This window comes from Oncorhynchus nerka, linkage group LG3, assembly GCF_034236695.1.
Source record: "Oncorhynchus nerka isolate Pitt River linkage group LG3, Oner_Uvic_2.0, whole genome shotgun sequence".
Classification (NCBI taxonomy): Eukaryota; Metazoa; Chordata; class Actinopteri; order Salmoniformes; family Salmonidae; genus Oncorhynchus; species Oncorhynchus nerka.
This window is the reverse complement of record NC_088398.1, coordinates 76364278-76376847: the sequence shown is the minus strand read 5'-3', so window position 1 is coordinate 76376847 and position 12570 is coordinate 76364278. Positions and strand designations below refer to the sequence as shown.

At 44.5% G+C, this 12570-nt stretch overlaps 1 protein-coding gene across 5 annotated transcripts in view; it reads left to right on the top strand.

Moving 5' to 3' along the window:
* The window catches only part of LOC115117816 (tensin-1-like), a 351789-nt gene that overhangs the window by 268282 nt on the left and 70937 nt on the right, over window positions 1-12570 (top strand). For all 5 annotated transcript variants that reach the window (XM_065015952.1, XM_065015960.1, XM_065015958.1 and 2 more), the window contains 4 exons: window positions 5342-5425; window positions 5783-5895; window positions 5989-6049; window positions 8557-8632. In XM_065015952.1, coding sequence (XP_064872024.1) covers window positions 5342-5425; window positions 5783-5895; window positions 5989-6049; window positions 8557-8632 — 334 coding nt within the window. The remainder of the gene's footprint in view (window positions 1-5341; window positions 5426-5782; window positions 5896-5988; window positions 6050-8556; window positions 8633-12570) is intronic.

The window sequence follows — 12570 nt, the reverse complement described above, 5'->3', positions numbered from 1 at the left end:
ATGCGTAATTGAATGTATTGGGGCCGTTGGATGTATTGTATTGCAGCCATTGGAAGTATTTGGCCATTGGCTGTATTGGGCCATTGGATATATTGGGGCCATTGGATATATTGGGGCCATTGGATATATTGGGGCCTTTGGATGTATTGAGGCCATTGGATGTATTGGGGCCATTGGATGTATTGAGGCCATTGGATGTATTGAGGCCATTGGATGTATTGGGCCATTGGATGTATTGGGTAATTGGATGTAATGCGTAATTGAATGTATTGGGGCCGTTGGATATATTGGGGCCATTTGATATATTGTATTGCAGCCATTGGAAGTATTGGGCCATTGGATGTATTGGGGCCATTGGATATATTGGGGCCTTTGGATGTATTGAGGCCATTGGATGTATTGGGGCCATTGGATGTATTGAGGCAATTGGATATATTGGGGCCTTTGGATGTATTGAGGCCATTGGATGTATTGGGCCATTGGATGTATTGGGTAATTGGATGTAATGCGTAATTGAATGTATTGGGGCCGTTGGATATATTGGGGCCATTTTATATATTGTATTGCAGCCATTGGAAGTATTGGGCCATTGGATGTATTGGGGCCATTGGATGTATTGAGGCAATTGGATATATTGGGGCCTTTGGATGTATTGAGGCCATTGGATGTATTGGGGCCTTTGGATGTATCGCAGCCATTGGATGTATTGGGTAATTGGATGTAATGCGTAATTGAATGTATTGGGGCCATTGGATGTATTGGGGCCATTTGATATATTGAGGCCATTGGATGTATTGGGCCATTGGATGTATTGAGGCCTTTGGATGTATTGAGGCCATTGGATGAATTGGGGCCTTTGGATGTATCGCAGCCATTGGATGTATTGGGTAATTGGATGTAATGTGTAATTGAATGTATTGGGGCCATTGGATGTATTGGGGCCATTTGATATATTGAGGCCATTGGATGTATTGGGCCATTGGATGTATTGAGGCCATTGGAATGTTTTGGGCCATTGGATGTATTGGGGCCATTGGATGTATTGAGGCCATTGGATGTATTGGGCCATTGGATGTATTGGGCCAATGGATGTATTGGGGCCATTGGATGGATTGGGCCATTGGATATATTGGCCCATTGGATGTATTGGGCCATTGGAAGTTTTGGGGGTCACAGTCTCTTGACACTAGCATAACTTTTTTAACAGTTAAAATAGAGTCCTTTGAAGAGGTCTATAGATATGAGTGAGCGTTACGCCCACCTAAAATAATACTTTTAGTATACTGTAGTCTAAATACTGTAGTATTTCTATATTCATATACATATATTTATATTTTGCGGACTTTACAGTAGTATACTATAGAATTCACTGGGGAGGCAGGAAGCCTGACAGTTAAGAGCGCTGGGCCAGTAACCAAAAGGTTGCTGGTTCGAATCACTGAGCCGACTAGGTGAAAGATCTGTCAATGTGCCCTTGAGTAGGGCATTTAACCCGAATTGCTCCTGTAAGTCGCTCTGGATAAGAGCATCTGCTAAATGACTAAACATTTATAAATGTATACTATAGTATTCACTGTAGTGTTTTGGCGGACATGACTGTAGTATACTGTAGTATTCACTGTAGTGTTTTGGCGGACATGACTGTAGTATAGTGTAGTATTCACTGTAGTGTTGTGCAGCCATGACTATTGTACACTGAACAAAAATATAATCGCAACAATTTAAAAGATTTTACTCAGTTACAGTCCATATAAGGAAATCAGTCAATAGAAAAAATTAATTAGGCCCGAATCTATGGATTTCACCTCACTGGGAATACAGATATGCATCTATTGGTCACAGATACCTTTAAAAAAAGGTAGGGGTGTGGATCAGAAAACCAGTCGGTATCTGGTGTGAGGCACGGGCTCATGCAGCATGACAGATATCCTTAACAAAGAGTTGATCAGGCTGTTGATTGTGGCCTTGGGAACGTTGTCCCACTCCTCTTCAATGGCTGTACGGAGTTGCTAGATATTGGCGGGAACTGGAACACGCTATCGTACATGTTGATCCAGAGCAACCCAAACATGCTCAATGGGTAACATGTCTGGTGAGTATGCAGGCCATGGAAGAACTGTGACATTTTCAGCTTCCAGGAATTGTGTACAGATCCTTGCAACATGGGGCCGTGCATTATCATGCTGAAACATTATTATTATTACTATTTTATTTCACCTTTATTTAACCAGGTAGGCCAGTTGAGAACAAGTTCGTGCTACGGGTGGGTGCTGCTATGGTGACCAGTGATATATACCTGCTGGAGTGCGTGCTATGGGTGGCTGCTATGGTGACCAGTGAGATATACCTACTGGGGTGGGTGCTGCTATCGTGACCAGTGAGCTGAGATAAGGCAGGGCTTTACCAAGAAAATACTTATAGATGACCTGGAGCCAGTGGGTTTGGCGACAAATATGAAGCGAGGGCCAGCCAACGAGAGCATACAGGTCTCAGTGGTGGGAAGTACAGTATATGGGGCTTTGGTGACAAAATGGATGGCACTGTGATAGACTGCATCCAATTTGCTGAGTAGAGTGTTGGAGGCTATTTTGTAAATGACATCGAGGATTAGTAGGATAGTCAGTTTTACGAGGGTATGTTTGGCAGCATGAGTGAAGGATGCTTTGTTGCGAAATAGGAAGCCGATTCTAGATTTAATTTTGGATTGCAGATGCTTAATGTGAGTATGGAAGGAGAGTTTACAGTCTAACCAGACACCAAGGTATGTGTAGTTGTCCACATATTTATATTAATTCAGAACCGTCCAGAGTAGACGGGTGGGCAGGTGCGGGCAGTGATCAGTTGAAGAGCATGCATTTAGTTTTACTTGCATTTAAGAGCAGTTGTAGGCCACAGAAGGAGAGTTGTATGTCATTGAAGCTCGTCTGGAGGTTTTTTAACACATTGTCCAAAGAAGGGCCAGAAGTATACAGAATGGTGTCGTCTGCATAGAGGTGGATCAGAGAATCACCAGCAGCAAGAGCGACATCATTGATGTACACAGAGAAAAGAGTTGGCCGGAGAATTGAACCCTGTGGCACCCCCATAGAGACTGCCAGAGGTCCGGACAACAGGCCATCCAATTTGACAGACTGAACTCTTTCTGAGAAGTAGTTGGTGAACCAAGCGAGGCAATCATTTGAGAAACCAAGGCTATAGAGTCTGTCGATGAGAATGCGGTGATTGACAGAGTCGAAAGCCTTAGCCAGGTCGATGAATACAGGTGCACAGTACTGTCTTTTATCGATGGCGGTTATGATATCATTTAGGACCTTGAGTGTGGCTGAGGTGCACCGATGACCAACTCGGAAGACAGATTGCAGAGCGGAGAAGGTACGGTGGGATTCGAAATGGTCGGTGATCTGTTTGTTAACTTGGCTTTCGAAGACCTTAGAAGGGCAGGGTAGAATAGATATAGGTCTGGAACAGTTTTGGTCCAGAGTGTCTCCCCCTTTAAAGAGGGGGGTGACCTCGGCAGCTTTCCAACCTTTGGGGATCTCAGACGATACAAAACAGAGGTTGAACAGGCTAGTAAATAGGGGCAACAATTGCGACAATTGCGGCAGATAATTTTAGAAAGAGAGGGTCCAGATTGTCTAGCCCAGCTGATTTATAGGGGTCCAGCTATCTGGATTTGGGTGAAGGAGAAGAGGGGGAGGCTTGTGCGAGTTGCTGTGGGGGGTGCAGGGCTGTTGACCTGTGTAGCGGTAGCTAGGAGGAAAGCATGGCCGGCCGTAGAAAAATGCTCCTTGAAATTCTCGATTATCGAAGATTTATCGGTAGTGACAGTGTTTCCTAGCCTAGGAGGAAACTCTTATAACATGAGGTGATGGCGGCAGATGAATGGCATCTATGGCCTCAGGATCTCATCACGGTATGACGCTGTATTCAAATTAACATAGATAAAATACAATTGTGTTCATTGTCCGTAGTTAATGTCCGCCCATACCATCACCCCACCGCCACCGTGGGGCACTCTGTTCACAATGTTGACATCAGCAAACCGCTCGCCCACATGACGCCCGCCATCTACCTGGTACAGTTGAAGCCAGGATTCATCCGTGAAGAGCACACTTCTCCAGCATGCCAGTGGCCATCAAAGGTGATCATTTGTCCACTGAAGTCAGTTACGGTGACAAACTGCTGTCAGGTTAAGACCCTGGTGAGGATGATGAGCACACAGATGAGCTTATCTGAGACGGTTTCAGACAGTTTGTCCAGAAATTCTTCAGTTGTGCAAACCAACGGTTTCATCAGCTGTCTGGGTGACTGGTCTCAGATGATCCCACAGGTGAAGAAGTCGGGTGTGGAAATCCTTGGCTGCCGTGGTTACACTTGGTCCGCAGTTTTGAAGCTGGTTGAATGTACTGGCAAATTCTCTAAAAAATTTGTTGGAGGCTGATTATGGTAGAGAAATTAATGTTAAATTATCTGGAAACAGGTCTGGTGGACATTCCTGCAGTCAGCATGCCAACTGCTTGCTCCTTCAAAACGTGAGACATCTGTGGCATTGTGTTGCGTGACAAAACTGCACATTTTAGAGTGGTCTTTTATTGTTCCCAGCAGAATGTGCACCTGTGTAATGATCATGCTGTTTAATCAGCTTCTTGATATAACACATATATCACCTCATGTCAGGTGGATGCATCAACTTGACGAAGGAGAAATACTCACTAACAGGGATGTAACAAATGTTTGCACAAAATTTGAGAGAACTACAAACACACAGAATTTGAGAGATTTCTGGGTTATTTTATTTCGGCTCATGAAACATGGGACCAACACAGATAAATAACACATTTACACCAAATTACTTCTTAGATCAGTTACTTCCACTAGATACCTTTCTGAAATGCAACAGTGTTTTCACAGAGATTCAGCTGATCAAGTTCACAAGATGTCCAAAAACGGTGACAAACGATGCTGTACTTATTTTCCAACCTGTGTTTCTTATGCTCGGGTTGAGATGTTTCCCTCATTAAACAGTAGGCATAGTCTGGTAGTTGTGCCATGTTAGCTAACCCTTGTCGACAACTGTTGCTACAATATACTACAGTCATGTCCACGAAACACTACAGTGAATACTGCAATATACTACAGTCATGTCCACGAAACACTACAGTGAATACTATAGTTTACTTCAGCCATGTCCGCAGAAACACTACAGTAAATACTATATTATACTACAGTCATGTCTGCAAAAACACTATAGTGAATGCTATACAGTCATAACTGCAAAAACACTACTGTAAAACGTGTGTGGGTATGAGTTCTGACGAGATGTTTGTCTCTATGTGTTTAGTGCCGACCAGGCCCTGGACAGGTTCGCCATGAAGAGGTTCTATGAAGACAAAGTACTTCCTGTGGGTCAGCCGTCTCAGAAGAGGTCAGTTTCCCTTCACTTCCTGTCTGACCTCTCTACTTCCTGTAGCGGAAGCAGAGGCCTCCTTTTGCGTCCTAATTGCGTCCTTTTGCGTCCTAATTTATAGAGTTAAGGCAATGTCTTAATCCGTAGACTGAACATCATAAGTGATTATGCATGATGTAAGCTTCTGTTGTTGTCTTTGCAATGGTTATAAGTAGAGATAGTATGTCCAGTTTACAATGTTGGCATGCTAATCCCTCTGGTAAATTTTTTTCTCTCGATCCTTGCCTACTCCTGTCTCCCCTGTGCTCTCTCTCTCTCTCTCTCTCTCTCTCTCTCTCTCTCTCTCTTTCTCTCTCTCTCCTGTCTCTCCCCCAGGTATGTACAGTACTTTAGCGGCCTTCTTTCTGGGCATATTAAGATCAACAACAAACCCCTGTTCCTTCACCACGTCATCATGCACGGCATCCCCAACTTTGAGTCCAAAGGAGGTGAGAGTTGACACGTGCACACACACACACACGCACGCACACGCACGCACGCACGCACACACACTTACTCAGTGTTCTGCGATGGCTTTTCAGGTTGTCGCCCTTTCCTCAAGATCTATCAGGCCATGCAGCCAGTCTACACATCTGGGATCTAGTAAGTACACACACACACACACACACACACACACACACACACACACACACATACAGTTTACACCAGTAAATCCATTGTGTGCTTGCCACACGTTATTATGTTTAGCTAGCCTCCCCAGCCCCAGTCTCTAGTTCCCCAGGCCCAGTCTCTAGTTCCCCAGGCCCAGTCTCTAGTTCCCCAGCCCCAGTCTCTAGTTCCCCAGCCTCAGTCTCTAGTTCCCCAGCCTCAATCTCTAGTTCCCCAGCCTCAGTCTCTAGTTCCCCAGCCTTAGTCTCTAGTTCCCCAGCCCCAGTCTCTAGTTCCCCAGCCTCAGTCTCTAGTTCCCCAGGCCCAGTCTCTAGTTCCCCAGGCCCAGTCTCTAGTTCCCCAGCCCCAGTATCTAGTTCCCCAGTCCCAGTCTCTAGTTCCCTAGTCTCTTATTCCACAGCCCCAGTCTCTAGTTCTCCAGCCCCAGTCTCTAGTTCCCCAGCCCCAGTCTCTAGTTCCCTAGCCCCAGTCTCTAGTTCCCCAGCCCCAGTATCTAGTTCCCCAGTCCCAGTCTCTAGTTCCCTAGTCTCTTGTTCCACAGCCCCAGTCTCTAGTTCTCCAGCCCCAGTCTCTAGTTCCCCAGCCCCAGTCTCTAGTTCCCCAGCCCCAGTCTCTAGTTCCCCATCCCCAGTCTCTAGTTTCCCAGCCCCAGTCTCTAGTTCCCCAGTCCCAATCTCTAGTTCCCCAGCCCCAGTCTCTAGTTCCCCAGCCTCAGTCTCTAGTTCCTCAGCCCCAGTCTCTAGTTCCCCAGCCTCAGTCTTTAGTTCCCCAGCCACAGTTTCTAGTTCCCCAACCACAGTCTCTAGTTCCCCAGCCCCAGTCTCTAGTTCCCCAGACTCTAGTTCCCCAGCCTCAGTCTCTAGTTCCCCACCCCCAGTGTCTAGTTCCCCAGCCCCGGTCTCTAGTTCCCCTGTCTCTAGTTAGCCAGTCTCTAGTTCCACAGCCCCAGTCTGTAGTTCCCCAGGCCCAGTCTCTAGTTCCACAGCCCCAGTCTCTAGTTCCCCAGCCCCAGTCTCTAGTTCCCCAGCCCCAGTCTCTAGTTCCCCAGTCCAAGTCTCTAGTTCCCCAGTCTCTAGTTCCCCATCCCCTCTCCAGTTCCCCAGCCCCAGTCTCTAGTTCCACAGTCCCAGTCTGTAGTTCCCCAACCCCAGATTTGAGTTCCACAGCCCCAGGTTCTAGTTCCCCAGACCCAGTCTGTAGTTCCCCAGCCTCAGCTGTTCCTGCCTAGTGTTATGATCAGTAGTAGTGTTATTAGTAACTTGAGGAGCCAGTGAAATAAGTCCAGAACATTACCCTCAGCCAGAACATTACCCTCAGCCAGAACATTACCGTCAGCCATAATTTTTACCCTCAGCCAGAACATTACTCTCAGCCAGAATGTTACCATCAACAAGAACATTACTTTCAGCCAGAACATTACCCTCTGGCAGAACATTACTCTCAGCCAGAATGTTACCCTCAGCCGGAACATTACTCTCAGCCAGAACATTACCCTCAGCCAGAACATTACCCTCAGCCAGAGCATAGTGGTCACGATCTACTACGCTGATCATACATCATTGCTGACTGATGCGTTAATGTAAAAGAGGTGTTTGTCTGTGATTGGTGTCGCGTTCAAAACAGTTACCCGTGTGTGTGTTTGTGTGTGTGTTTATAGTGGTGTTGTGTTCAAGAGAGTACGACATGTTTTTGTGTTTCTGTGTTTGGTGTGGAGTGGAGTGGAGTGGTGGTTCGTTGTGTGTGTTGGCTGATAGTGTGATGGTGTGGTGTGTTCACAAGGCTCTGTGTGTGTTGGTTGATAGCGTGATGGTGTGTTCACAAGGCTCTGTGTGTGTGTTGGTTGATAGCGTGATGGTGTGGTGTGTTCACAAGGCTCTGTGTGTGTTGGTTGATAGCGTGATGGTGTGGTGTGTGTTGGTTGATAGCGTGATGGTGTGGTGTGTTCACAAGGCTCTGTGTGTGTTGATTGATAGCGTGATGGTGTGGTGTGTTCACAAGGCTCTCTGTGTGTTGGTTGATAGCGTGATGGTGTGTTCACAAGGCTCTGTGTGTGTTGGTTGATAGCGTGATGGTGTGTTCACAAGGCTCTGTGTGTGTTGGTTGATAGCGTGATGGTGTGTTCACAAGGCTCTGTGTGTGTTGGTTGATAGCGTGATGGTGTGTTCACAAGGCTCTGTGTGTGTTGGTTGATAGCGTGATGGTGTGGTGTGTTCACAAGGCTCTGTGTGTGTTGGTTGATAGCGTGATGGTGTGGTGTGTTCACAAGGCTCTGTGTGTGTTGGTTGATAGCGTGATGGTGTGGTGTGTTCACAAGGCTCTCTGTGTGTGTGTTGGTTGATAGCGTGATGGTGTGGTGTGTTCACAAGGCTCTGTGTGTGTTGGTTGATAGCGTGATGGTGTGGTGTGTTCACAAGGCTCTCTGTGTGTGTTGGTTGATAGCGTGATGGTGTGTTCACAAGGCTCTCTGTGTGTGTTTCCAGTAGTGTCCAGGGAGACAGCCAGACCAGTGTCTGCATCACCATTGAGCCAGGCCTGCTGCTGAAGGGGGACATTCTGGTAAGCACCATCAGCTCCTCCCTGAGTGACATGGAGAAGTATGTCATGTACTGTACATAGCCTTTGGTAGTGTGTAGTGTGGTATGTATTATGCCCCCTAGAAATAAGGAGATAGTGGATTGACCTCTGTCATGAAGACGGAATGCAATTTATTGTCTCCAAATACAGTATGTTTGTCCTTAAGACTTTTATAGTCCCCATTAATAAAACAACAGGGCTGTAAAAACTAGAGGACAGTTGGCATGAGCCCTATACCTCAGTTTAACTACCCTCATTAGCACACGATATCCAGGCTGTAAACTAGCATGTCCAAATGACGTCCTCTTCAAGACCAGGCTGGAAATATTAGAGTTTTAAGACAAGAAGAAGAAGAATACTTTGTTGTCTCCAGACACAGAGACATGTAGCTTCAGTTTCCTAGGCTATCAGCCACTGATTCATGTGGCATGTACAAATCAAGGCAATTTAAAAGAAGCACTCACTGAAGTCAATACCATTTGGCCCCCAACAGACTGTAGCAGCGGGCCTGTAGCTACATATGAAGATACTGAGGTCAGGACCTCTCTCATTAAAATATATATATAAAAACATTAAAAATATATATTGCTGTAGTTTTCGTCTTGTTATAATTCCCTGACAGTTACTGAAGTAGCCTCCCACTGGGCAAAAACTGGTTGAAACAACGTTGTTTTTACTTAATTTTAACAACAACAAAAATGTATTTGATGACATTGAATCAACGGAAAAAACTGATTGGATTTGCATAGTCATCGACGTAAGGGAATTTCATATGTTTTTCACCTCACTTTAACCTAAATCCAATGACATGGTTAATTGTTTTGTTGAATTCACTTTACAACTCAACCAAATTTAAATCAAAACTAGAAGTGGAACTGATATCTGTGCACAGTGGGCATTAGTAAATAGTCTAGTTAGTCTAGCCAGCTATCTAAACTTGTATCATGACCGAATTACCAACCGGGCATGCAGGGCACGTGCCCAGGGGCCCTGACCTCCAGGGGGCCTCCGTTGATTTTTTTAGTCACTCTCACTCAGACATCATATTAACATGGCATAGGCCATGGCAGAATGTGTAGAATTGCAGTAAATTAGCTTTAAAACGGCCAAATAAATAACTATAAAGCACTATCTGTAAAGCAAACGTATTTGTTAACATTTTGCTAATAAAATGTCACATGGAATGACGCTGGAGAGACGAAGCAGGTACGGGGAGTCAAACATTTAATAAATAACGGACATGGAACGAGACAGGAACTGGTCAGCAAACAGGTAACAAAAACAAAAGACAATGAATCAGCAGGGAACTGACAAATATAGGGGAGGAAATAAACAGATGAGTGAGTGAGTCAAGGTGAGTCCAATTTTGCTGATGCACGTGACGAGGGAGGGCAGGAGTGCGTGATGCAGGGAAGCATGGCGCCCTCAAGCGCCTGGGGAGGGAAGAGCGGGAGCAGACGTGATGTAAAATACTTGTTCTGCCTCCGTACGCATTCCATTATAGTTTTTAATCCCCGTCCTGAGTTAATGTGAGTTCATGTGTAGCGGCTAATTGCATAGCTAATAGGCTGTGTGTTTGTAGACTGACCAGACTTTTCTTTTAATTGTATAGAAATGCAGTGGATGAGCATCCACTGCCCCCTTCTCCCCATAATATGACATTGTCTTTAAAAACTGTTCTACTTTACTTCTTGACTAAATTCTAGCTGTAGTCACAGGGGCAGGTTTTCATGCATTGTGTTTTCTGTTTACAACATATCAACATATCAATGCTGTCAACATGTTTTTTGCCTTTATAATCCAGCATATTTCATATTGAAGGACATTCTGAATCAGTTTGTCATTGTCTTTTTCTTCTGCATATTCTCCTCAAACTAGGCTCACTAGCCTCCCCCCTCCCAGCACCCCAGTGGGAGGAATATATATCCCATGGCACCACACAACAGCCACAGGCCATTTGTTTCCTCTCTTACCTCATCTAGAGTTGTTTTTTTGTCTCTCCAAATAAAATATTTTTTACTTCCTTCAACTTCTACCCAATGGCTTAATCACAGCTGAGGAAGGCTGATTCATGGAAGTAAACGTTTCCGTCATGTTGCTGAGGACATGTAACCTAAACCTTAAGCTAAATGCTGTGTTTCACTTCAGCTACAGTTGAAGTCGGAAGTTTACATATACTTAGGTTGGAGTCATTAAAACTCTTTTTTCAACCACTCCAAAAATGTATTGTTAACATTTATAGTTTTGGCAAGTCGGTTAGGACATCTCCTTTGTGCATCACACAAGTACTTTTTCCAACAATTGTTTACAAACACAGTTTTTCACTTATAAATCACTGTATTACAATTCCAGTTGGTCAGAAGTTTACATACACTAAGTTGGCTGTGCCTTTAAACAGCTTGAAAAATTGCAGAAAATGATGTCATGGCTTTAGAAGCTTCTGTTAGGCTAATTGACATCATTTGAGTCAATTGGAGGTGTACCTGTGGATGCATTTCAAGGCCTGCCTTCAAATTCAGTGCCTCTTTGCTTGACATCATGGTAAAATAAAAAACAATAAGCCAAGACCTCAGAAAAAATTGCCAAACGCCTGAAGTTATCACGTTCATCTGTATAAACAATAGTACGCAAGTATAAACACCATGGGACCACGCAGCCGTCGTACCGCTCAGGAAGGAGACGTGTTCTGTCTCCTAGAGATTAACGTGAAAAGTGCAAATCAATCCCAGAACAACAGCAAAGGACCTTGTGAAGATGCTGGAGGAAATGGGTACAAAAGTATCTATATCCACAGTAAAACGAGTCCTATATCGACATAACCTAAAAGGCCGCTCAGCAAGGAAGAAGCCACTGCTCTAAATCCGCCATATAAAAGCCAGAATATGGTTTGCAAGTGCATGTGGGAACAAAAATCTTACTTTTTGGAGAAATGTCATCTGGTTTGATGAAACAAAAATAGAACTGTTTAGCCATAATGACCGTCATTATGTTTGGAGGACAAATGGGGAGGCTTGCAAGCCGAAGAACACCATCCCAAACGTGAAGAACGGGGGTGGCATCATCATGTTGTGGGGGTGCTTTGCTGCAGGAGGGACTGGTGCACATAACAAAATAGATGGCAGATCACGAGGAAGGAAAATTACGTGGAAATATTGAAGCAACATCTCAAGACATCAGTCAGGAAGTTAAAGCTTGGTCGCAAATTGCTCTTCCAAATGGACAATGCCCCCAGGCATATTTCCAAAGTTGTTGCAAAATGGCTAAAGGACAACAAAGTCAATGTATTGGAGTGGCCACCACAAAGCCCTGACTTCATTCCTATCAAAAATGTGTAGGCTGAAAAAGCGTGTGCGAGCAAGGAGGCCCAAAAACCTGACTCAGTTACACCAGCTCTGTCAGGTGGAAAGAGCCAAAATGTACCCAACTTATTGTGGGAAGCTTGTGGAAGGCTACCCGAAACGTTTTACCCAAGTTAAACTATTTAAAGGCAACGCTACCAAATACTAATTGAGTGTATGTCAACTTCTGACCCACTGGGAATGTAATGAAAGAATAAAAGCTGAAATAAATCATTCTCTCTACTATTATTGTGACATTTCACATTTTTAAAATAAAGTGGTGATCCTATATGACCTAAGACAGGGACGTTTTACTAGGATTAAATGTCAGGAATTGTGAAAAACTGATTTTAAATGTATTTTGCTAAGGTGTATGTAAACTTCCCACTTCAACTGTAGGTTGAGCACAGAATTCAGCTTGGTTTATCCAGGCTAGATGTGTAACATGTTCACCAAAGCAATCTATTATGCCATGACGAACAGAGACTGTTGCGGCCAACAACGTCTGAAAATAAATGAATAAATCATTGACATCTATTAGGGCATGTAACGGAAAGGGTTTTAAAATGTTTTGCAACTGAA